At 42.7% G+C, this 25,515-nt stretch overlaps 3 protein-coding genes across 4 annotated transcripts; 2 read left to right on the forward strand and 1 right to left on the reverse strand.

Annotated features, from left to right (window-relative positions):
- Window positions 1-3,191: 3,191 nt before the first annotated feature.
- Window positions 3,192-5,251, forward strand: LOC109781662 (uncharacterized). 2 transcript variants are annotated; one of them, XM_020340251.4, is made up of 4 exons: window positions 3,192-3,353; window positions 4,067-4,138; window positions 4,665-4,866; window positions 4,957-5,251. In XM_020340251.4, the coding sequence occupies exons 3-4, from the start codon at window positions 4,672-4,674 to the stop codon at window positions 5,053-5,055; spliced, it is 294 nt and encodes a 97-aa protein (XP_020195840.1). In that variant the 5' UTR covers window positions 3,192-3,353; window positions 4,067-4,138; window positions 4,665-4,671; the 3' UTR covers window positions 5,056-5,251. The 2 variants fall into 2 exon arrangements, with proteins under 2 accessions (XP_020195840.1, XP_020195839.1); XM_020340250.4 differs by having other exon boundaries at window positions 3,198-3,353; window positions 4,072-4,138.
- A 3,865-nt stretch (window positions 5,252-9,116) lies between these two features.
- LOC109781664 (protein FAR1-RELATED SEQUENCE 5) lies at window positions 9,117-14,103 on the forward strand. The gene is made up of 6 exons (XM_020340253.4): window positions 9,117-9,512; window positions 9,593-11,716; window positions 11,792-11,922; window positions 12,011-12,082; window positions 13,324-13,396; window positions 13,637-14,103. The coding sequence occupies exons 2-5, from the start codon at window positions 9,646-9,648 to the stop codon at window positions 13,384-13,386; spliced, it is 2,337 nt and encodes a 778-aa protein (XP_020195842.1). The 5' UTR covers window positions 9,117-9,512; window positions 9,593-9,645; the 3' UTR covers window positions 13,387-13,396; window positions 13,637-14,103.
- Window positions 14,104-14,396: 293 nt separating this feature from the next.
- LOC109781665 (histone-lysine N-methyltransferase EZ1) lies at window positions 14,397-23,029 on the reverse strand. Its single transcript, XM_020340255.4, has 16 exons — window positions 22,690-23,029; window positions 21,971-22,094; window positions 21,547-21,869; window positions 21,263-21,424; window positions 19,817-19,901; window positions 19,547-19,696; window positions 19,415-19,462; window positions 19,278-19,346; window positions 18,459-19,159; window positions 17,576-17,711; window positions 17,269-17,489; window positions 16,418-16,549; window positions 16,042-16,132; window positions 15,293-15,340; window positions 15,088-15,216; window positions 14,397-14,912 (listed from the first exon to the last, which is right to left on the reverse strand). The coding sequence occupies exons 2-16, from the start codon at window positions 22,067-22,069 to the stop codon at window positions 14,643-14,645; spliced, it is 2,664 nt and encodes an 887-aa protein (XP_020195844.1). The 5' UTR covers window positions 22,070-22,094; window positions 22,690-23,029; the 3' UTR covers window positions 14,397-14,642.
- Window positions 23,030-25,515: the final 2,486 nt, after the last annotated feature.

Below are 25,515 nucleotides of genomic sequence, written 5' to 3' on the forward strand. Positions count from 1 at the left end.
TTGCGTCAAGAGGAATATATCATACAACCCATGGAGATGATGACATCAAGTGGTGATCGTCGTCAAGATTGCGGTGTGCAAGTTAAAGTGGAGCATCACGAAGAGATCATACTTGAAGCTTGTTCTCCATTATGGTGTCAATGGACTTGTGAAGGTGTGCCAAAGAGTGGCTCACCCATAGTGGAGTATGGGGGAGCAATCAACTAGTCTTCATCGAGCCAACGCAATCAAGAAAGGTGGTCCAACTTTAGGGAGTCAAGATCGTCATCATCTAGCTCAAGTGGACTATGTGCAAGGCAAAGGTTTGACCTTGATAGGTTTTCTATTTTACCGGTCTCATGGTGGTAGTTGGGAGACCAGGTTATAGCTAGGATCGATTGTCGTACTATCAAGGGGAGCTTTCGATGAGTAGCTTGATCGTATCGTTCGTAGAGAGCTCAAACCATTGCATCCTTGCATCACCTTTCTTGGTTCTTGGTTGGTTCTCTTTGTGAGTCTTAGAGCTTATGGTCATCTTGATGACAAGCTCGAGTTCATCGAAAACCGATTTCATATGCATCTTCTTTTGTGTTTTCGGTGTTGGAGTTTTTAGCAGTCTTATTTGAGAAAGGGTTCTCACCATTTTATTTTGGGTATTTTCTCAATTGCTATTTCTTGATATTTCTATCAAGATTGTGTTTGCTCTTGTCCTTAGCTTTCCAACAAACTTGATTTCGTCGAATTCGGAGCTCGTACGCGAAAGTTATGGTTGTTTTGTTCTTAGCTGTTTTTCATAGAGAGGTTGTACCGCCCCATAGAGCGGTTGTACCGGTGTTTGGAGCGGTTGTACTGCTCGAAAATTGGTTCAAAGGTTGTACCGGCCATGTACCGCTCTACTACCGGACTAGTTTCTGTTTTGGAGCGGTTCTTGGGCGGTTGTTGACCGGTTGTACCGGTTTAACCGGTACTACCGGTTCCCCGGGCTGTTGTACCGCTTTTCCTACAAGTTGGTTTTTCCTCTGCTTTGACCGGTTGTACCGGTTCGTGCACCGGTTGTACCGGTCCTACAGTTTTCTGCACATAACGGGTAGATTCGTGGGGACCTATAAAAGGGGGTCTTCTTCCCCATTGAACCTTATCCTTTGAGCTCGTGTTCTCCCCCATTATTGACCTTCTTCGAGCTTGCTAACTCTCAATCCCTCCATGGATTCTTGCTAGTTTTTGAGGAAAAAGAGAGAGGAGATCTAGATCCACATTTCCACCAATCACTTTCTCCTCTATGTGAGGGGAAACCCTTAGATCTAGATCTTCGAGTTCTTGGTGTTCTCCTTCTTGTTCTTCCTCTCATTTTCCTCCCTAGCATTAGTTGCTTTGGTGGGATTTGAGAGAGAAGGACTTGGGCACTCCGTGTGCCCTTGCCATTGCATTTGGTGCATTGGTTTGAGTTCTCCACGTGATACGTGGAAGTTACAAGTTGAGGAGCTTATTACTCTTGGGTGCTTAGTACCCTTGAGCTTGTTCCTCTTGGGTGCTTGGGCGCCCTAGACGGTTGGTGGTGTTCGGAGCTCAATCATTATGGTGTAAAGCTCCGGGCAAGCGTCGGGGTCTCCAATTAGGTTGTGGAGATCGCCCCGAGCAATTTGACGGGTACCGGTAACCACCCCAAAGGGTTGCCAAAGTGTACGGCTTTGGTGACCGCCCCCAAGGGTTGCCATTTGTACGGGTTCGGTGACCGCCCTCAAGGGTCCCTTAGTGGAATCACGGCATCTTGCATTGTGCGAGGGCGTGAGGAGATTACGGTGGCCCTAGTGGCTTCTTGGGGAGCATTATGCCTCCACACCGCTCCAAACGGAGATTAGCATCCGCAAGGGTGTGAACTTCGGGATACGTCGTCGTCCCCGTGTGCCTTGGTTATCTCTTACCCGAGCCCTTTACTTATGCACTTTACTTTGTGATAGCCATATTGTTTCTTGTCATATATCTTGCTATCACTTAGTTGTTTATCTTGCTTAGCATAAGTTGTTGGTGCACATAGGTGAGCCTAGTTGTTGTAGGTTTTGTGCTTGACAAATTAACCACTAGGTTTATTCCGCATTTGTTCAAGCCTAAATCATAATTATTTTAAAGCGCCTATTCACCCCCCCCCCTCTAGGCGACATGCACGATCATTCAACAACCTATACAAAGCTTGCAAGGTCCAAAGTTAATCACAATAAACAAGCTAGGGTTAGAGTTAACCAAAGACATGTGATTGGAGGGAGCAAGTTACCGTTGGAGAGGTGGATTCTCACACAAGCTCAACTTCTTCTCCTTAAGATATCACCATAAAGGTGATTCACACCCACTCATGGTAGACCTTGAGGCAGTCTCCAAACCTTTTATAAACTTTGGGGCAAATTAAAACATGATTTTTAAGTGAGAACTCCTAACGCCTAGGATTCTCGAACATCTCAGAGTAATAACAGGATCAAAGGGGAGAGCTTGAAACTCACTCAAACCACAAATCTAGTTTTTCAAAGTGGCGAGGATGTGTAGATCTATGCTTGAGTGGAATCCACACTCAAATCTCTCAACATTCCCTCAAGAATCAAAGATTCGGTTTGGGGAAAGTTAGGAGAGTTGTTTCTCAAGTTTATTCAATGTGGTCAACCCACCCACAAAGAGGTAGGTGGATATTTATAGTGTATCTGCAACTAGTCGTTGTTTTTCTCCATAAATTCCATAGTTGGATAGTCCATGCTAAAAGTGGCCAGACAGTCCAACTGATGAATTTTATGGAGAACAGTAGTCGAGCCATCAACAATGATTAGCGTAAATCCAAGGGGCGGACAGTCCGACTATTATGGGCCCGAACAGTCTAACCCATTAGTCATGTCAGACCGAGCGTGCTTGGACAAGTCATAAATTGTCCAGGGCTTGTCTTGCTCGTGAACGTCCCGAGAACGAGCAAGCCGGGACAAGGCCCGGACAATCTAAGACTTGTCCGGCTTAGTCCGAGCAAGCTCGGACAAAGGCTCAAACAGTTTGGCAGTTGTCCATCTCATGAACCACCCCGAGCCAGCCAGTTGTCAATGCCTAGATAGTTCGAGTAGATACATGTCGGATACTCAGGCTTACTATTTGTTTCCCTTTTTTACTTCTTTGACTTAGGATATTTTGTGAAATTTTGGTTTTGGACTTCAGAGAGAATAGGCTTAAAATTTGAAGATTGTGAAATGAAAACTCCGGTCGAAAAGAAAAGAGAGAGAAAGAAACGAAAACAACAGCCGGCCGAAGCCTCCGCTGCGCCGCCGCCGGTACAGGAGCCAAGCAGCGCCTCCCTTCGTCGAGCAGCAACGCCGCCGCCCGGAGCTACGCCGGCGACGAATACATAGGTCATCCCCCCTCCCTCCTTCCTCTTGCATCCTCTGTTTGTTCTTTTTTTCCCCTGATTTTTGTCTTGGACGAGTACTTGCTGTAGATTTGATATTGTGAGAATATAATGATGGCTATTTCTTGATGACTACTTGCTGCATGATTTTTCCAGCGCATGTTCAAGTCGTGAAAGGATTTTGCTTGGTAGGTGTTTGTGATAATGCTTATAAGGGAAAATGTATACAAATTGTAGTTTGAATTTATTTCAGATGCTCACATGTTTTGGTTTAAACATGTTAGCAGTGAAACATGCAATGCCTGACGATATATGTAAAGGAAAAGATTAAGTTGTTTTATCTGAATCAAAGCTTAGGAGTAAATGCAATTTGAGAGAGCAGGAGCTTTGTCTTGGTTATACTGGACGAAATTGGTTAACACATTAGTACTACTATATACTGGTGTTGTTGGCATCATAGATGTCCCAAATCTTGTTTATGATTGGGAATATAGTGACATTGTTACACTGTGCTGTTGATTTTAATAGTCAGACCTAAAATGTTAGCTGATTAAAGTGATTGGTTCTCCTTTTGGATGTTAGCTGACTGATCTTAAGGTTCCACCTTTCGTATTATGCGATGATAGATGTACAGCTAACTAATGATTTGATTTGCTGCTCCATATTCATTTACACTTACTAAAAGTATAATTCTATATCTTTGGAACTTGGAGTCAGAACAGGGCATCAACATTGTCAATTGGAGAGGCTTGGAGCTGCTTTGGCATCCACAGTAGAGCAAACAAGAAGGTAATCTGCTGTTCCTAGCTTCTATACATTTTTTTTTGTGGATAAAAAAAACTAAAACGTATCCCTGTATTGGCGCTTTTCCAAAATGGCGAAGTTACGTATCCGGCCCAATACTGCTACACGTACCCATATCGGTGCATTTTAGCTTCTTATTTAGTAGGAGTACTTACCTAACGAATTATGTCAAACTTATGGTCACTGTATTCCCCTTTTGTTTCATATGTCAGTTGTGCATCACAGATTTGTCTCTGTTCCTTCTGAGTCAGTCCCACCACAAGTTGATTACTGCCGTCGTGCGATTTCTATATTGCACTCTCTTAAATTTCAGTTTGGTGAAGTAGATAATGCTCCTTTTTGGTTTTAAGTTTGCGGTTGTCAAGTATGACAGATGGCATATGGTTCTTCTTCCCGTGATTAAATGTGTAGAGTAGCTGCAGTGATGCAGAAGTTGGCTTCAGGATCCATATTACCCTGATCTCCTCTTTGGAATATGTACATCAACCTTTTCTCCCTTGGTTTCTTTCAGTATCGACATGGATTCCAGCACTACACAGTCTGAAGGTTCTCAGCCACCTGTTCCTCCTAAAAGCCCTACCATGTCGTCGTGCCGGAAGAAGAAAACTGATGATGATGCTACCTTCCTCAAAGATGTGAAAGAGCACATTGATGAGTTCATCCATGCCTCCATGGATGAGCACAAGACCTGCTTCAAGAAGACCATCCAGAAGGTATGTGACGCTGAAACTCAAAACTTTTGTGGTTCTGCCTTGTTTAACTTTGGTGCGTTGTGATCAAGCCACTTGCTTTGTGTTGCTCAGATGTTCGGGATGTCAAAGGCTGTTGCGGAGCGGTCCGCTGCAGCAAAGGAAGCTGAAGTCGAAAGTGCTTTGCCTCTTGAGACCAGTGTGTCCCGGTAGGAGATTGCATTGGTGGTGGCCAGTTCTTGCTTTCTGGTGGCATGGTTCTTGTATCAGGAATCTAGCAAATGTTTTTTTTCCTATTGTTGCTGTATGGTCACTATATATTTTTTCTGTTAGAAATGTTGAATAATATTAACATGAGTATAAACTGAGACTGGGGCATCGGCAGGTTTGCTATACAAGCCCACGATAATTGACGCAGGTAGAGATTCCAGTATAGCCCAGTAACAGAAACGAAATTGGATTCAGCAATGCTTCAGTCTTGTGCTTCTGATGGGCTGAATATCTTCACTCGGCTGCTCATTCGGTTCGTCCAACGAACTTTTTTCACAGAAAAGAAAGAAGAGAAGCCCTGCCTGCTGCACAAAAAAAAATCCCTCACATTTCGGTAGGTCTGGGACAATCTGGTGTTTGAGTGTCTTTTGAAATTCCATTGGGAAAGAGATAAAGAGGGTATAGAGTAGGCCCTGTACATATTTTTCTGATGTAGAAAGCCATCCACAGTTACACACATCTGTCTCTCAGATCTTTTTGTAGACGTGGTGGCAAACATTCAAAGATAAAGCAAATTTTGCAAAGCTATCAGCTTCATGGTTACTATTTCTTCTCTCGTGGATGGCCTGGCAATGCTCAAACTCAGTTGCTCGGGCAACAATACCCCAAGTCCTTTGGGAGATTTCCCTCACTATTGCCTGACATTCTGATGCGATAATCAAGCACTTGACGAGCAAGTTTTTAGCCCAGGGCTTGAGCTTCCCAAACGGCTAGAGACTCGAGTATAGAAGCTTCAGTTATACTCCTTCTATTCCAAAATAAATGTCGTGCTTTTTGTTCAACCTCTGAAGGTGATCGCAGATGACCCAATATATGTACCGTTATGGTTCCAGCAGACCGCATCAATAGCTTCAACATCCCCATTCCTGGAGGTTGCACCATCAACACGTTTGACATGGCCAAAGTTCAGTGGAAGGAGCATTTTACATTGTTTGACTATTGTACAAGCAAATTGTGAATCGGTACTTGTCTTCGTTGAGGTACTCCAAGTGTACCAATAGTTATGCCTCTGTTTTGTTGGCTATTTAGGAATCAAGGTTTATTTTTCCGCAAGGCTTGTTGAATGAAGCCTTAAAGAATGTGCATGGTGTCAACTTCACAGCACAAGGTTAAATGTTTAATTATTATACTACATCGTGTTCTTTTGTTCTCCATTTGTGGATCTCCAGAGCTCATGAAACAACTCGAGGCTTCCAAAAGAATTCCGTCAGACAAGAGACAACCACAACAGCTCTCAGGTGTACTAGAAGAATTTGAAAACAGTTTTGCAGATATCCATGATAGTTATGTTGCCCATACAGTCACCACACCTATTATCTGCTGGTGGATAACCTTTTGTCGTGCCCACCAAATTGCCCACAGGGCAACCAGAACTTTGGTGAACTCCGCATGTGACAATGTCTCCTTGAGGGGAGAAAAAGGCATTGTTTCATATCCCAGGCATTATTAGCAACCGAATGATCTGTTGTAGTTGCTCCTTTTATCGATGACACATGTGCTCAGGCTTTTCTACCTTCACTAGGGTTGGGTATAGCTTATGTAATAAGGATATTAATTGTGTAGCTCATTGTTTGGGTTTAGGATCCGTCGAGCTTTATTGTCATTTGATTATTAACATTTTTTCTGAATACTTCATGGTGAATATTTATTTCAACGAGAAAGCTAACTTCCAGTCACTGGAAGTTAGCGACAGATCCGCTCGATCCCCGCTCGTTCAGCTCTTGCGCGTGAAAAAAGCTATTGGAATTAAAAATAGGGCCGCCAGGATTCGAGCCCACGACCAGTCGTTTGAAGCCCGTGGCGCGCAACCAACTGGGATATGTACCTATTGTGTTTCCTACATGGATTAACAATATTTTATACCTTACTAACTGAGAATGGGAAAGAAAAACAACATCGCCTTTGACGAGGGGACAAATTCATCTAGTCCAAGTTTTGTAAAGGACTGATGCATCGTGTTGTACTTGTCTCTATTTTGTAGTGATGAACACTTTCTAGTGAAATAAACATTTTGCTCCCATAGAATAATTTTTTTCTCATGTGTCATGAAGAAAAAATGTTTGTTTTAAAATATCATCCGACAAATTCTTTGTAATGAGTTTGATATTTTATGAACCACAAACCTGATAGCTTGCATACAAACATCGGTAGCTTTTTGACCAAATCTTTTTGTTGAAAATATATCCTCAATAACTTATGTCTAAATAGCATGGTAATACACATGCCGCATACCTGATAACTTACGTCTAAATATCATGATAACTTTTAAGACAATGGATTTTTTTAAACATACCCCTGATAAGTTTTGTTTAAGTAGCGTGATAACTTACGTACCACATACCTGCTAAATTAGGAACAAACACCATGGTAAATTTTGCACCATGAAGGGGGCAGTTGTTCACCCCCCCCCCCCCCCCCCCCTAACATGTATGTAAAATAGCATGATAAATTACACATCGTAGAGTTGATAACTAATGTATGGACATCGTGATAACTTTTTGACCTGGTAAAAATTGTTCAAAACAAAACCCCGCTAAGTTCTATGTAAATAGCATTGTAATACGCACCGCATACTTGATAAATTATGGACAAACACCGTGGTAACTTTTGACCTAGTGGATAAAAATTGTTGAAACATACATATGATAAGTTCTGTGTAAGTAGCGTGGTAAGTTACAAACTATAGACCTGCTAAATTAGGTACAAACAACATGATAACTTTGAACCGGAGAAAAAATCATTGAAAAGATACCCTCGGTAACATATGTGTAAATAGCACGGTAAATTACATAGCGCGGAGCCGATAACTCGTGTACGAATACCATGGTAACCTTTTTGACCCTCGGAAAAAAGTTGTTGAAAATATATCCCGGCAAGTTTTGTACAAAAAGCATGGTTTTCTTTACGCATTACAGACCTGATAACTTATGCACAAGCCACCCTGATAATTTTGAATTGGGGATTTTTTAATTAAAAATGTACCCCGATAACTCTTGTGTAAATAGCAGGATAATTTACACCTCACATATCTGATAACTTACATATGAACACCCCGATAACTTTTGTTTCAGTTAAAATAAGTGTAGAAACATCCCCCCGATAAGTTCTAGGTAACTAGTATAACATGAGGGTCATGGAGACACCATATATCCGTTCGCGAAAATTGTCCAGTACAGATATCCAAGGAAAAAACTGGAAAAGCATGTTTCCTGTACTATTATACATAGTAAACAAATGTCCAAAAATTGGTTAGCTTATTATTTGATTTGGCCCGACCGTTCAATTTAGTTGTGAGGCGAATTTCTCTTTCAAATATGTACTCGAATTCTGTAAGGAGTCAGATATTTTTGAAGCTTGTCTGACGTTATAGATGGTAGTGAAATACAAACTAACGCATGACTTAATTGCAATGAGGGGTTAGCTCAGGTGGTTGTTGAGCTGGGGATGGACGCCCGAGGTCTTGTGTTTGACTCCTGCGCGCGTTCTTTTAATTTTTTTTGCGTAAAAAAGCTGCGATACGGGGAGAATCGCTAGGGATGAAAAAATCGCTGTGGCGGGAGTCGTGCGGATCTGTTGCTAACCACCAGTCGACTGGTGGTTAGCACAGTCCTTATTTCAAAAGACAATTAACATTTTTTTCCTAAAATATGGACACTTTTCAACACGGCGATCATTTTTAGAAAAATGTTTATGAATTTGCAAAAATGCTCTTTAAAAATATCCATTCATTTTCCCCATATAATTAGGAAAATATTCACGTTTTATGAGAAAACCAAAGGAAAGCGGAAGAAGAAGAAAAGCGCTGGAAAACCAAAGGAGTAATGGTCGGTAAGCTGACAAGGCGAGCGCCATGTGCGCTACCTCGACTACCTTGCCGCTGTGAGCGGCAGATAGGAGGTCTCCGTTGTCACCAGCATGTACCACGAAAGACGGGCTTCACTCACACGGCCACAGCCCGTACACCTCGTCTCCGGCCCATTTACCCCGGTTCACTTACAGGACTCCAACGCCGGGTCCAGGCAACGCCGCCGCTGCTTTCCTTAGACCCGTTCCACCATCTCGGCCGTACACCGCACGACCAACCCCCGCCCCCGTCGCTGGGCTCCGGCGAGGCCCGCCGGCGGTTGCCCGTGAGCTCCGCAGCTAGGCTCCTCCTCTCCGCCATCCCGCAGCATCTCCTCTTCCTCTCACGAGCTATCTCGCGGGCGCTCTGGCCTACCCAAGCTCCAGCCCGACCCCGCTGTGCCCTAGCGCTGCCGCCGTGCGCCGTAGCTCAGCGTCACCGCCTCCGCCGACGCATCCGCCTCTCGCGCGCGCCGCCGCGACTGCCGCTCCCGTTCTTCCTCCCGGGGGCCCTGCTGTCTCCACCCCGTCCGCAGCCTCGCACATTTGGGTTTGAGGTATGAGCTTTTTTACACATCCAGGTGATCAGATTACTCAAACTCAAACTTATTAATAACCTTCACAAATTACCATGTAGATCCAGTCCCTGATGCTGTTCACATGAAGGCCGGTGCAGCTGCTTGAGTAGAAATGGATAGCATACCAGGCTCACAAGAGGAATTGCTTCGAATGAGGAAAAATGGTGAGGCAGGAAAGAAGGGGGAAGACCATGGAAATGCCTTGAGCCGCAAGGAGGCGACCGAGGAGCTTATCGGTTGCATGGTCCACAGTGAGGAGGAGGCATACAAGCTGTACTGCGACTATGGACATCGAATCGGCTTTAGTGTCCGGAAGGGCAAGCAGTCCTACTTCATTGGTACCAGGGACATCCGGACAAAAGATTACTACTGCTCGAAGGAAGGGCTTAAATATGACGAGCCTGTCACAGAAGCGAATTTCAACCGGCCGGACACAAGAACGAATTGCAAGGCGATGGTCCGCTTTAGAGTCGATGAGAAAGGGCGTTGGACTGTCATACGCTTTGTTCCCCTGCACAATCACCAGTTGGCTAAACCTGGGGAGAGGCATCTGTTGAGATCCGCGAAGTCATTTGCTGTTGGAAAATCAGGTGTTATAGATCCAGCAGAATCTGCTGAATCACATGCAATGAATGGTTCTTCTGATAGGACCGTGGGTGATATTAGTGAACCTCCAGGCTACACGACAAGGGATTGCTACAATCATGACAACGTGCAGAATATAACGCTAATTGGGGCAGGAGACAGCCAAAGTCTTGTGAGCTACTTCAAGCGTAGAACCAACGAGGAAGGAATGTTTTATTGGGATGTCCAAGTTGATCAAGAAGGCCGCATGACTAACTTCTTCTTCAGGGATGGTAAAAGTAGAAGTGATTATGACTGCTTTGGGGATGCTGTTATATTTGACACAACCTACCGCACAAATAAATATAGCCTGATATGTGCCCCTTTTGTTGGAGTTAACCACCATTGGCACAATGTTGTTTTTGGATTTGCATTCCTGTTAGATGACTCCACAGCTTCCTATGTTTGGCTATTTAAATCATTTTTGGAGTCAATGGGTGGCCGGTCGCCAAAATCGATTTTCACTGACCAGGATGAAGCTATTATGCAGGCAGCCGAGCAGGTGTTTCCTAACACGCAGCATTGCTTCTCCTACTGGCATATCCTGAAGAATGCACAGTCTCATTTAGGCACTGTAAATACTTCTCAAGCATTTCAAAATATGTTTATGAAGTGCATGCAAGGATGTGACACAGAAATGGAGCTTCAGGAATCTTGGGATGCTATGCTTGATGAATACAAACTACAGGATAATGATTGGCTTAATGGCCTTTATAAGTTTCATAACAGATGGTGCTCGGTATTTAACAAAGATACTTTTGATGGTGGGATCAATTCATCCCAGTGGGGAGAAGTCTCAAACAATATCCTCACTGGAGTTGCTGATGAATCTACTTCTATAACAAGATTTGCTCTCTTGCTGGAAAAGGTTGTGAAAACACTACGTAGAAATGAGTCAGAAGAGGATTTTCGCTGCAGCCAAACTGCTCCAGTTCGTGCAATCAAGCACAGTACAGTTCTGAAGCAGGCTGCGGAATCTTATACACATAGGATGTACAAGTTATTTGAGGCTGAATTTCTGGATGGATGTGGAGCAACTTCATGTCATGAAAATTCCTGTGGTGGAAGCTTATTGAGGTTTGAAATAACAATGCAGGGCAGGGGTTCAAAAATGTGGACTGTTCTTCTTGATACATCCACAATGGAAATCTCTTGTGGTTGCGGAAAGTTTGAAAGGATGGGCCTTCTTTGTTCTCATGCTCTGAAAGCCTTCAGCCTGCAGAATGTGGATATGGTTCCTGAAAAGTACATCTTGAAACGGTGGACGAAAGATGCCAGGAGAAGCATGTATAATCTCAGTCAAGAAGATTCAACACAACAAGAATGTACCGAGGCTGAACTTGCGTATCGCAATCGCGCAATGCAGTATGCGTATAACCTTGCATTGAAGAGCCAGGAACTGGAAGAAGCAAGAAAGATATTCTGGGACTCCCTTGAAACAGGAGAGAAGGCACTTGAAGTGTTCTTCGAAATGAGAAATCTGCACGCTCAATCTGCCAAAGATGCCAGTACAAGGGAGAAGAAGAAGAAGAAGAAAATACCTAAAGGACCAAGCACCAGTAAGCAACAACACTCAAGTCTCCTCGTGCTTTTAAAACATCTTTTTTGCATAACAAAAATACGCCACTGTGCAGAAAAAGCAAAGCAAGCCCTGGCATCTTCCTCGGCTGCTCCGGTACTAACCGCCCAAACTAATGAGCAGCAGTTTCAATCTGCACAAGATGCAAATGGTAATGCAACCATTGGAAGATCATATTACTATCAGGTACACATAAATATGTATGAAATGTTATCTTTTCTTCTGGCATTTAAGATTTAACTGATCTCATACCAGCATGGTTCATGTTTTGCAGGTTTTTCCAACGCCTATGCAACCAAACCAGATCTTCATGCATCCGAATACAATGCCTGTTTGTGCACCACAGGTATTCTGGTTGGCAGATTGGCCTGAGCAAAATTAGTTTTGTCTGTTATTCAACTGTTTATTAGCATTATTACCAAACAGCACTTTGGAACTCATAAATGGAAGTTTTGTAACAAATAAATTTGAACAATGCTTCTATACATAAGTACATGTTGTTCCTCGAGGGAAATATACATAAGTACATGACAGACGCGGATTTTGGCTCACAGGAGTCGGAGAAGCCGTAATCAGGTCCGGACGTAATCCCTCGGGATTGTTGGAGTAAATGCCACAAAATTCACTCCAACTGACATACCAGATGCATACACCCACTTAATAATACATCATAGATGGAAGGATACTCAATTAATGCATCACTTTAGTACTCCCTCCATTACATATTAGTTGTCGTTGATTTAGTACGAACAGGAAGAATTTAATTCCCAAACTGTTACCTACGTCATCTATCATACAATAATCAAAGAAATGCTAGAGTCGCCCGTCCCTGTAACCCAGAAGTAATATCCTCCATATAGGGCTGGTCTCGCCCGAGCTCCATCACTGTTCATCTTCCCCGTTACTGCCTCCATTAGAAACAAACTCCATCCTGCTCCCCACCCTCATATTCTGATGGATCCTAGTTCTTCAAAGCAGATTAGGTAATATCTTGGTGCAGACCACCCAGCCATGTAGAGCAGAGGGGCCTTGGTTGGACCTGGTGATGACGATGCGGACATGGTGATGGACCTTGGTTGGAGCCAAAGAAGGTGTAGGTTTTTAGGTCAAGATGGCGTCTGACTCTGGAGAAGGGGAGTGGTGGTGATGAAAAAGAACTGTGCGTACGGTTGTTTGGTGGTTGGAACAAAATAGGTGATTTCTGGCTGGTGGGACAAGTCCGTGTACCATGGTACAAAACATACTAGCTTGTAATAAATTGGTACAGGGAAGTATATATGGGTGGAATACATAAAGTAGCATACGATCCCAAGGATAGTGCAGGGTGAGGATATAGATGCATGGACCACCCGGAGCTCCAATGCAATTACCAATACATGACTCTGTACTTTTGTAGACTGAACTGAGCAAACCTTCAGGACGTCGACAAGTATGCCATACTATTTTCTATTTTCTGGTATTAGAGCCCGTAGCACTTGTACCATCTCTTAACTTGGTAGATGGGTTTACGATTCCACTGGCATTACAGACAGCATTAATAAAAAATGCTGAAAGGCTCTTGGCTTCTTGTGCACTTATGATCAACAGGATTTGTCAGCATATGCTGCAGTGCGTCCTAATTCAAATTTCGGCGGCGCGAAGAACATCTAAAGGACACAAGGTATACAATTTTTTTCAGTTCAGTAACTTGATTAGCAATATTGCTTCTGCCACTCTGCGCAGAACTAGGATGGTAGCACCAGGCTTGTATCTCCCTTGCATTTCTTGAATACCTTGAGCATCATAAGCTAGATGTGAATCCTGAGTTAGCAAGGGTTCAAACCCTACTACACACAAGAGGTGTAACCCATATTGTGGTTTGAAATTTCTACACTGATCTGTTGTTGCTCTTAACTTCCAGGGTCTGCTAGATGTGTTTCTTTACAATTTTTTGTTGGAGATGGCTACTACCAAGTACCAACCGTTACAGAGGGATCATGGTTCCATAGATGCTGCTCTTGAGAGGAGCGGCTATTCTGTCCTGTGCCATTTCTTTTCTACCGAGGGTGGAGTCTAGGATTAATTAGGCATCCCATTGCAGTGTGACCTTTTGGGCGTAGGCAATTACATATAGCATGTAAGCTGTAACTACAAGAGTAGACATTAATTAGCTGTTAACAGGACCCCTGGAGGGAGTCCAGGAACCCTTGGCCGAGAAACGCAATGTGGTGTAATTTTCAACATTCATTTTTTGCCCGAGTTGGAGCATGAGAAATGCAAGGCCTTGACAGCCTCTCCAAGCTGACCTTGAATTCTTTGTGTTGTCACCAAATTGTATCTAAACCATGATTCTCAGGCTGATTATATATTTGATGGATGGCGCTTGCATATTGTGAATTGTGATTTTAACTGGCCTTGTATGTTGCATCTTCTACTTTCCCTTGTGTATGCAGAACAACAGCCACTAGTGCCTCCAGCAGTCCAGCGTGTACACTGCCATTGGCAAACAGCTCCTCGCTTGTTTGCCTGTATGTCACCCACTCGTCAGTCAGAATGTTCAGTAACCAGTGAGTCACGAGCATAACGCTGGGCATTGCTCGAACAAACAAGTCGCTCGCAGGACCATTGTGGTGCCATGATCAACCCATGCAGCTACAGCAAACAAACACACTTACAAGAACTTTTTAGAGGGCAAACACACCACCAAAGGCAGCCCAGCTGCATTGGGCATGGAGCAGCAACCATAGCGGTTAAAAAACCGTCCATCTTCCATCCACAGGTTCCGACACAAATGGGGTTCTCAACTTCCGACACTACAACAACAGTCATGGGCCAATGAATGAATGTCAGGTTAAGGTACAACAGCATGCTAACGACTACCCAGTTCTGGCCCTGAACAAAAGAATCAACCAATGACTGATGTCTCTTCAATGGGCGAGCTTCTTGGCCCGCCCGCTGGAAGGCTGCCCGGGGTCTTTCGCTCCAGGGGCATCGGGCTTTCGAGCCCACACGGGGGCTCGGTCAGGCTCGTAGCGGTAATCATAGAAGATCTCCTCTCCTGAACCGATCCGCTCTTTGGCAAATATGCCCACCCTGTGATCGCCTGCTACCATGATGACCTTGGCATAACAATTCGGGTCGGGGGAGTGGTTGGCAAACTTCAGCTTGTCGCCCATTCTGAAGGCATCCAGAACAAACTGCACATAGTAGAGTAAGGCAACAGCGGTTGGATCAGATGTAAAATGCAGGGGGGCTTTGAATGAAGAGTTGGGAAGGAGAATAACTTGAAAGAAATGAGCTATATCTAGTGATCAGTCCAGCATATAACCCTGAATGTTGAAAAGACTGTAAATGGTAACATTGTATACCCACCTCATTATTCAGGTTGAAAAGGAAGGACGAATTCTCACGGTCATATATCTTTCCACGCTTATCTGCTTCCTTGTGAGAGATAAGCTCCCCAGTGTACTCGCCAAGATATTCATGCTTGCTAACAGTATTCTGAAGATCATGGAAAAGATAAATAAGATGAGTTAAAGGGAAAGAACGATGGACAAGATGGAAGGAGCAATTTTACCTTGAGAAATGCTCCCCAGCCAGAAACATCAGATCTTCCAAGTAAGACCTGAAAACAAAGTAATGACTATTCAATACCATGAACAGAACATTTTGTTCAAAACAGAACCCAGGCATTATAATGGACAGCATGTATTTTACCAGCTATTCGATGTGTTGTGTCACAACATCAAGTCCAACAAGAACATTAAAATGGCCGTCGTGTACAACAATTCGGCTTTGCAATTCATAGTCATTATCACAACTAATGGCAACATCGTTGCCTCGATATCTATTAATCCCTTCTTAGTTTTTTATAAGGGGTGGCGATGCTGGCATTGCCCTGTTCTATTTTTCCTTGATTTCAGAAGAAAAATGATGTGCCCTGCTTAAATTGATGGTAAAATAATCTCTTAAGAGAACACCCAATTTAAATCAAATCATATCCTAATTGGTTCATAACTGGCTCGGAACTAACCATAAACAAGAGCCATTGCTCAGAAGTTTTAAATTATTGCTATATCAATACCAGCCTCGACGGTAATGAGAACTAACTCAAAGAGATGTAGACACTTAAATCATGTTTAAATCACATCTAGCAGTTCAGGTATCTAAGCCTGCAGTTCTGCACACAAAGAATCTGTAGTTTTTATCTTTATTCTGTTATAGATGACAGTGCCAACCAAAGAAATCATCAAATCAAGTATCGACTCGAAGAAATATAACCAAGATGTCCACAACATGTGATAAGCTGAAGTGTAAAAAGTTTACCCTTTGTTGTTGTTTAAGAAGTAGCTTCATGTTCCGGCATTCATAATTATCGCCTCTTTGGCTGGGAACTCCCAATGAACCATCACCACACCTGTAGGTTAGAAATGGAACAGTTTAATGCACTGATGATTTATTCTGCAATACTTAAAGATGAGACAACAACATTTCAAGCTTGAACAGTTTGCAAACCATGACTCAACATTAATAAAATTGTGCCTTGCAACTTAACGGGTTTGGGTAAAACACCCATTGTGAATTTTGAACTACTCTGGTACAAGTGAGATTGTAGAAGTGTAAAGAACAAAATGCACAGGACCTGGTGGTGCAATTAACTACAAAGCCGTTCAAAGATTGATCTGATTTTGCAAATACATACCCTACCCAGCAGTTTCTGCACACGTCAGGATCACATTCCCTGTCAGCAGCAAAGCATGGACACTGGCGACTGCGACACTGGCTCTTTGCACAATGACAACCTCGAAAACGATTCTTGCACATTTTCGGACACCTGAAATGCAAAGGGAATAAACTTTCAGTTTCTCGCTCCAATTGCTACATTATGACAGCAGGATTAGTTACAAAATTGTTTGTCTGTTTTTATGTGTTTTTATAGTTTTTATTATTCCATTCACAACTGAGATTTCTCAAACTAAGCAATAACAACAAAGTATCCAGGACCACATAAATTAGTCTGATTTCATTCTCTAATGATAGTTAATCCATGTACTATGCATCTTTAAAAATCTCTTTTTGAATCCAATACTAGCTTCGATATTGTCTAAAAAGAGTCCAGGCATGCTAACAAGTAACGGGAAAGCAATTCAGCACTGAGGTATTCAATCATTCTACTCCCTCCGTAAACTAATATAAGAGCGTTTAGATCACTAAAATAGTGATCTAAACGCTCTTATATTAGTTTACAGAGGGAGTACTAAACAATTCAATGGAATATGAAATCAAACTATATCTCTAGATATACAGTAGTTTTTAGCAATTGTAGTAGTGTCCAGAAGGACAAGCATTCTTAGTTCACATGTAACAGGATTAGTCCAAGCAAAATATATATAACAGCAAATGAAAAGGTAAGTTAATCTGTGGAAGAGGACGGTTATAGTCAATAACTAGAATAGCTCCATAGAAAACAGACACCAAAATACATATACTTCAGTTGCATAGAACTTTTGCTATAATAGTGCAAGTTGTTGTAAAGGAAAATAATCAACTCACCCACAGTATTTCTCACAGCATGTCCCATTTACAAGACATGGACACTGTTTCCCACATGATGATTGACAACCACATGGGTTATATTGCCGACAAGGCTGATCCTTCCTTTCTGTAATCCTTTTCCTTATAAAATGGTAGCCTGCAGATTTCCAGGTGTACTTCAAACGACGAACTCTACCTCGCCTTCTAATAAACCGTGATCTCACACGCAACTCATGTCCCTGAGATGTTGACATTCGCAGCACTAAAATAAGAAACTAGCTGGGTGAAAATAAAAAATAACATAGAGGGGCAGAATGAACCATGCCTTTATATATCCTTTGACGAGAGAATCACCCCTGCTAAGAGTTCCAGATGCGCTGCTGTTTTCAATATAACTCATATACTGAAAAACATCGCTGCATGTTTTCATTCCCCAGAGAAGGTTCCGAGCAATTAAACAACTGCATGAAAGAAAACCCATGAATTCAGTGTGGCTATTAATTTTGGGAAACAGGGTAAACTTACGGCTATAATAATGATAAAAGGAGAGCAGCGATTTGGCTCCCAGATTAATGTGCTCCCACTGTGAGCAGCAACAATTCAAAAAAGACACATGAAAGTGTCATACCCTCGCAATTTTCATGGGAAAACGAGTATTTTTTTAACCTTGAAAAAAAATGCCTAAAAATATAAGTGGTGATGGGATCCTTGCAGTTCACATTTTAAACTTTAACCATTTATATAGGTAGTATATACCTTGACACTATGAAGATAATGTCATTAGTGGAAAAATTATGTCATTAGTGGAAAATCTGTTTGTAATATATAGTTTTGAGGGGATGGCCGCAACTTTTAGTCAAAGAAAGTTCATAAACATTTCCTCCCCCAGCATTTTTTCAATCCCTGGTACTCCGCACTTGTAAGATGGTGAGAAAACAGCATGCAAACGGAAATGATGGGAATACTGTATGAAAGGAATGAATTGTCTACTCAGTGAGGAACCATAGTCAAAGTCTTCCGAGTGGCAGAGTTTAAAATAATTCACATATAACCTTTACTCAGTTCAGAAAAATGTTTACAGGTTATGTAAAGCCACACACAAAAGATCACCTGACTGGTTGTATAATAATACTGTAGTAAGCAACACATAAACAAGTGCAAGGTAATGAAACCACTGATATAGATGGTCATCAGGAGAAGGGTCCAACCTGTTCCTTCCAAAAATCTCCAAACCTTTCACTAGAAGCCCTTGCTCAATCACCTTCCAGGATCTACATTTATTTTCTTGCCTGCATATATTCTCCTCAACATCTTCTATCATCGAACTATCATGGCCATCTGTTGCTGAATGTTCGTTCTTAGTTTCCTCTGTTGAATCATTACGATCTTCCCCTGAAGCTAAACTATTCTCCATTTGAGGCGCATCCTTCTTCCGAGAACTTCTTGTGCTTGGAGAATTCTGTTGTGGGGATGCAACTGAATCCTTGTGCCCATTTCGTGTATCAGATCTAAGCTTCATGTCCCTTGGCCAGAGACATCCACCAGAATTAGAATCTGATGGTGCCACTTCTCTATGTCCTTTTTTCACACTCATAAGAATCCGCTCGGCAATTCTTCTATTAGTACTTTTCCTGATTCCACCTTTTGGGCTAATTTTGACTTTTGATTGACAAGATGATTGTTGTGGAGATTTAGTACTCGTTGGATGTCCTTCTGAGTCGCTGCTTTCTGAGGCAACCCTTTGGGTTGAAGAGCCTTCACTTTGTTGGGATTTCGCTTTCTTACCACTAGAACCCTGTTTTTTCTTATTTGAGCTTAACTGGTTCCTTGTATTATCAGATGAGTGAGTTGGCTCCTCTATGTCAAGCATGTCAGAATCAACTGTGGTAGTAGCATCTGGTTTAGGAGCCTGAAAAAATGTGGTTTGTAAAACAATGTCAATGCAAGTCACATGCTTATGTTTCAAAATTCAAATTGTCAAACAAGACAAGCCAATTTTCAGAAGTCATACACCATAAAATACAAACCAGTTTATAGCAATGAATACCACATGGTATACCATCATCCAGGCTGTTCCAAGGTGGTTGCTTTTCTGTCTGTATGAGAAGGCACAAATTAGAATACCTCCCAATTTTGGAAATAACTCTTGAACTTCAAAACTTACAGGAAATACTAAATCTTGAGAACACCCATGTAGTTTGCAATCAAAAACCTGCCAATATCAAGATGGGCAGAATATTCATCAGCAAACCAGAGGCATTACAGAAAGCATATGATGGTTAACAGATGAACGTACTAGACATCGGCGACAAAAGAGATTGTCAAAGGAATCCAATGCTGCATCCAAATCTTTATCACGGTAGAGATCTTCCACTTTGGCATTAGGTACAGAAACCTTTTTAAGAGAACCCTCAGTTTTCTCCCCATTTAGGATCTCATATCTGGCCTGTAAAATAGGGCTATATGTGTTAATTGTCAATATTGAAAATGTGAACTGGAAAAGGAAAAGCCCAAATGGCCAAAATGTTATTGAGATTATGTGAATGATTATGAACAGAAAACTAGCCTTTATATCACCAGCTGCCCTATCAAAACATCGAGCTAGGGTTTCCAGCACTGCATCAGACATGCCACATTCTTGAATTGTCATCCTAACATAGAGTAGCAGAGGAACATAATTAATGACATCGTCATCAAATCACCCATTGAGAAAAAGGGGTATAGCAGAAGCCTAAATCTATTTTTGGTCTATCCAGGTTAAAGAAGGTGTGTAAACTCATCAACAGACTACGCAGAATATAGTTGGACAACATAAACACCACATTAAAGTTCCTTGAAGAGTACGCTAGAAACAAAGCATGCAGCCCATTTTAAGTAACATAAGCCTACTTTTCTGGAAGTCCAAGCTAGTCTAGTCCGATTATGCAAACCAATTAAACATTTTGCAGTCTCACCTTAGGTAGAAAGGAAGAAGAAAGACACAAAAGTGGTATTGAATTATCGAAGTTCTTTATTAGACGAAAATAAAGTAAAGCAATGCAGGCCACAATAATTACTTAGTGATACTTCGTATTCATATTAGTTAAATACTCCCTCTGTTCACTTTTATAAGACGTTTTAGACAGTTCAGACAGCACCCAAAACAGTTCAGTGCCAGCTGTCTGAAATGTATTAAAAAAAAGAATGGAGGAAGTACTTTACAACTCTTGATGTACCCCCGCCTAATCCCTTTTCGGTGGTGTGTTTCCAATTTTGCCAAGACCAAGGATTTCCAGCGCAGAGTGCCCGCAAAGATTTTGGTCATTTTACCGTCACGCACACCCCAGCTCTTTGTTCACATCATCTGATAACTGCACCATCGCCCAGCTCTCGTATTCATAACGCGCTATCTTGCGAAAATTGCAAACAGATTCGCTCCTGTTTTTTCTCTCTTGATCTCACACATCAACCTTGCGCACTACTGCTGTCCTGCATGTATTTATCGTGGATAAAGGAGGAACGAGAGAAGATAACGGGCATGTGTTCTGGGTGTATTTAGTACGGCCATAGATTGTGGAGATCAATGGGTTAAGAGCCGATTAGAGATTAGTGAGAGGACTAGACACGAAAACTAATCATTTGACTTCCTAATGTGCCTCCTTAATAGGAATTTCAACAGGAAAAAAACACACACCACATAAATAGGAACGGATGGAGTATTATGTTTCAAGAAAGAAAAAATGAGACAATCCTTTAACTTAAAAGTAAATTGTGCGCAACCGTATTTTTTTCAGGAAACTATTAATTGCTTATGTATCCTAAAACCATAAGCTGCTTGTATCCTAATGTAGCGTGGTTCATAGAAATACAACAAATGTATTGCTTCAAAGAAAAGTAAGTGAGGTAGCATTTATTTGAGGAACTGTGATATTAAAACTAGCCCATCTGTGAATCACAAATAAGTGCAGAAGTTAAGCCAAAGCTAAGGCAAAATAATGCAAAAGAAAACAAAGGAATGCCCCAAGTTGTTTACCGAATAAGACAGTCTTCACAAACTTTGAACTCCTTTTTCTCCTCTTCATCCTCAACAGCTTCATCCTCACTATCACTGCAAATTAAAGCTTCACCACAATTTGCATCATAGTAAATCCTTCGTCGACCAAGTACAGATTGGTCTTCTGTCATCCTCTGGTTCCTGCATGAAACCCCGAGAAAACTTTTGTCTCAAGAAACCCTACGACACCTTACTGAAGGAAACTCATTTGCACGCAGCAGGGGTATGGGGAGGTCGAGAAGTGCATGTGGTTATAAACAGACCTGTCCAAAAATGTCCATGTTGTATAAGGCGGAATTTTTGGTGCTTCTGGTAGTTTAATTGGCCTAGTGACATTCTTTGCAGCTAGATTTCCACCCAACATAACAGTTGACGCGGCATAGGAGCTTTCTTCATCAGAACTGACACCATCTTCGTCAGCAGGGGATACTACAATACGAGGCCCAGAAGAGAGTACATCGTCTTGCCTACTTGTCAGCAGATTCGAGTCAGTGCTATTTGATGTATTTCTTTGCCAGATTTTTGAAGAATTGCCAGTGCCTTGTGTAACGGGGCTGAGCTTTATCTTGTTATCCTCTATCCTATTCTGGAAAAAGAATATAACAATCAGAAGAAAGAAAAGAACAACATGAACATCTGATAAAAAAAAGTAGTGAGAGAAATACAGAATGTGTGATCTCAAAGCACCTTAATGTAAGTAAAACGATCTGCTGTAACTTTCTTCTTCAACGAGTCAATAACACGTAAAACGTGTCGGGAGGCCTCACTTCTTTCTTCTTCTGACATATTAGCCTTACTATCTTGAGTAAACCTAGACATGTAGTAACTTTAGCATAACAAGCATAATACAAACTCATATCACAGCTGTATGATTGAAGGGTAAAAATATTGAAGCCAGAAGACAACCAACTTTAGAGTGCCACTAATTAGTTCGTCTCAAAATTTTCAGGCATAATGTTAGGCATAAAATGGCGTCGTGATTACAAACTGTAAGCGCATAATGATACTGTACACCATAGAGAACAGACAAATTACTACGAATCTACAATAAATAGGCACCATCGTCCAGTTTACTGTTAGTCATGCATAAGCGTCCAGTTTAGGGTACTATCCCCAGATGACTGCACTCGAAAATAAATGAAGCAGTTCTTCAGTAACGGAAAGGGCAGACCATGACAAAAACACAACGGGTGGCTCGTGAATGCTCCTAGTAGAAGGGAGAAACGCAGTATAAAACGCACGAACTCAGACTCCGCCCGTTTCAGGCCGTCAGAGCGTAACCACGCGGCGCTCAGCCCTCGCCGCATTCCGCGTCGCCGCGCCATGGACGGATCTATAAGGTGCGCGCGGCGGCGGCCTGTTTCGGGGCGGAAGCAGCCGCCGCGTGACCGGAAGGAAGGGCATACCTGAGAGCCAATGTCGGCGGTCGCGGACGCGGCGGAGACGGGCCGAGTCGGGGCGGGAGCCGCGGCGGCGGCGGAGGGGCGGGCCGGGGAGGAGGCGTCGGCGGCGACGCCTGGCTGCGGGGGTGCGGCGGCGGCTCTAGGGCAGAGCGGAGGAGGAGGGGGAGGCTCGCGGTGGCCGCATTGGGTGGGAATGGCGGATCGTGGTCGTGGGGGCTGGGCAGGGTAGGTCAGACTCGGAGCAGGGAGATAGGTCACGAGAGGGGGGAGAGGAGGGGAGGGGATTAGTTTTTGAAATGCGGGGAGGGAGGGGGAAGAGAAGGTGGTGGTGCGGGACAGCGCCGAGGGAAACCTGGGGGGAAAGCAGGTGGGCTTTGATGACCCGGTCAGATCACTCGCCGCCCGGCGTGGATAATTGCTATCTTCGCACCCTCTCTCCACTAAAAATCGTTTTCTTAGCAAAACAAAATATGTTGAGGAAATGTATACTCTCTTCATTTCATGACGTAGTGCTTATAATTTTTGAAAGCCAAGCTTTGTTGACGTTGACCAAGTTAATATTATAAGATAAGATCCGTAAAGAATGAGTTACTATCACTAGGGGTTGGAGCTAGGGCGCGCCTATGGCCCACTGCATCTGTCGGGCTTGGGTGTTTCAATTTTATCTAAGAACCTTAAGGGGCTGTTTGGATCGTTATCCTCACATGCCCAGCCAAAAATTTGGGGTTGGCCTTGCATGGTGTAGGCGTTTGGGTAGCTGCCAATTATTTGGTGCGTCATGCCCAGCCCAACTATGCTAGTTCAATCCGACGATAAATTTTTGGCAAGATGCGGGCGCCAGAATTGACCGCTAATTAATTGGCGTGCCCGCAGTTGGCAGGGCTGACCCCGGGGGCAATCCAAACAGGCCCTAAGATCATTAATTGGATCCCTAATCACATTTTGGTTATGCACATTTGCTTACAACATTGGCGGAGAATGAAAATGTGGCTTTAACGCGATGACATGTAACAAGCAACAAAGAAGAAATCATCGAGATAGTAGATTTATAAATAACGTCAATGTAGTAATGAAAACATTTTCATCGTTTTTTCGCAATAAAAAAACTTCCCTTGTATATTCGAAACTGCGGATCAATGGACATTTGAGCCATACTTCATCGACATATGAGGACAAGTCGAGAACCAACCAACACTTGTGTACTTCTTTAGCTAGGAAGGATGAGAAGTGTCATTCGGCACCTCACCAAGTTACCCTACACGCGAGAACATATCTGCACCGCCCAAAGAAACCAAAGTGCCACTCATCATTTTAGAAAGGCTGGAATAAGAAGTGTAATGAATCGTCAACAAATGCAGAGAGATCTATTGGTAATACTAATTTTAAATCAAGTTCATGCTATCAGATAAGTGTTTCAAAAAGCAGGGAAGACTATAAAAGTAGTTGAACTATCAACTATGACAAATAAATCTAACAATATTGTGTTAACTTAGTCATAGTGATTGCTCTTTAATTCTTTACTGGTTATGGAGATAATAGTAGAAGGCTTACTGCTGATAAAACTAGTTACCAGTTGTGATGTGAGATAATTAGTGGAAATATCAATGTTCTAATAAGCAACTAGCCATAAATAAGTTTTCACAAGTGTCTGTATGAGACCGGGTAGGCTACACTGGCATAAATAAAAAATTCTAACGTGTTCATCCCGGGAACTCTTGCAAGTAATTACATCTCGACACGTAGCGCAACCGAAGAGTGTCGATGTTGCGTGCCGATGTCGATGTAGTTGTACTCCTCCTCTCTATCCCACATACAACTCCTCACGGATCCCATGAACCATTCGTACAAGCGCCGCATGTGTAGTACCTCCAAGGTGTCCACACATACAAGGACTAGAACATCACACGGCCGGTGTGCTAGCTCCGAAGGCGTGATCTGGGTCGAGGGAGTGCGGCGGCTAGGGTTTGTGTCTCACACACGCATTAGATTAACCCTAATCCTGCCCACCCTTCACTTTATATAGACCTCATGATGGGCTTCTACCTTAGAAGCCCATTAGCACTATATACCCAATAAATGATGGATCACATCCAAACTTTGTTTCAGGCCCCTTAAATGCGTGACCCTATAGGTTCACGTATATTTGCACATGCACGAGTCCACTGCTCGACCAATCATCGGTAGCGGCCTCTAGCAGGATGTGTCGACTCCCAAATACACGTAAAGATCGTACTGGGCGAACCTTTCACAATATTATATACATGTTCCCTTTGCCTCGCGATATTGATTAAGCTCAAGGTGAGAATATGTCATCCTTGTTAATAGCTCGAGCCTCTTTCTCGATTTCCATGACTGTAATCCCTGAAAGACAGTTAGCACTTAAACGAGAGTATGGCCATATATTTTCTGGATCCGATCACTAGAGTGTCCAAGAGATACTCCCATTGTATTGAGGGGGCAAATCTCATCTTGATCGACCATATCTTGCAGCATGTTGCGAGGCAAACTCGAAAACTACCTTTGTGACTACATAGTTATGGTGTAGACTTTGATAGTCCCTAAGTAAGCCCTTACACATCCCATGCACATGTGAAGATCTCAGGTCTAAGGAATCATCACATTGTGGGAGACCAATTGACGGCATAGAAGGATACAATGCTCTCACAATGTCTTATGGTGAGTCAGTCCAACCCCATGTTCTCCAACATGTGTGTAACATTATTGGTGGACATCTCCATGTCAATGATCCGTGAAACATGATCATCCATCAATACATGTTCTAGTCGTTAACTCATATGCATCTCTCTCATATGCTTGGCTAGGGACTTC

The sequence above is a fragment of the Aegilops tauschii genome, chromosome 7, assembly GCF_002575655.3.
Source record: "Aegilops tauschii subsp. strangulata cultivar AL8/78 chromosome 7, Aet v6.0, whole genome shotgun sequence".
In the NCBI taxonomy this organism is placed as follows: Eukaryota; Viridiplantae; Streptophyta; class Magnoliopsida; order Poales; family Poaceae; genus Aegilops; species Aegilops tauschii.

What these genes read in the sequence shown, in the direction of transcription:
- LOC109781662 (XM_020340251.4), top strand. Translation starts at nt 4,672, where the DNA reads ATGGATTCCAGCACTACACAGTCTGAAGGTTCTCAGCCACCTGTTCCT. An exon ending in TCAAGAAGACCATCCAGAAG is followed by an intron (nt 4,867 to 4,956) that starts GTATGTGACGCT and finishes TGTGTTGCTCAG; the next exon opens with ATGTTCGGGATGTCAAAGGC.
- LOC109781664 (XM_020340253.4), top strand. Translation starts at nt 9,646, where the DNA reads ATGGATAGCATACCAGGCTCACAAGAGGAATTGCTTCGAATGAGGAAA. An exon ending in ACCTAAAGGACCAAGCACCA is followed by an intron (nt 11,717 to 11,791) that starts GTAAGCAACAAC and finishes GCCACTGTGCAG; the next exon opens with AAAAAGCAAAGCAAGCCCTG. An exon ending in GAAGATCATATTACTATCAG is followed by an intron (nt 11,923 to 12,010) that starts GTACACATAAAT and finishes CATGTTTTGCAG; the next exon opens with GTTTTTCCAACGCCTATGCA.
- LOC109781665 (XM_020340255.4), bottom strand. Translation starts at nt 22,069, where the DNA reads ATGTCAGAAGAAGAAAGAAGTGAGGCCTCCCGACACGTTTTACGTGTT. An exon ending in CTCAAGATTTAGTATTTCCT is followed by an intron (nt 19,347 to 19,414) that starts GTAAGTTTTGAA and finishes CTTCTCATACAG; the next exon opens with ACAGAAAAGCAACCACCTTG. An exon ending in TGCAGAAACTGCTGGGTAGG is followed by an intron (nt 16,133 to 16,417) that starts GTATGTATTTGC and finishes TCTAACCTACAG; the next exon opens with GTGTGGTGATGGTTCATTGG.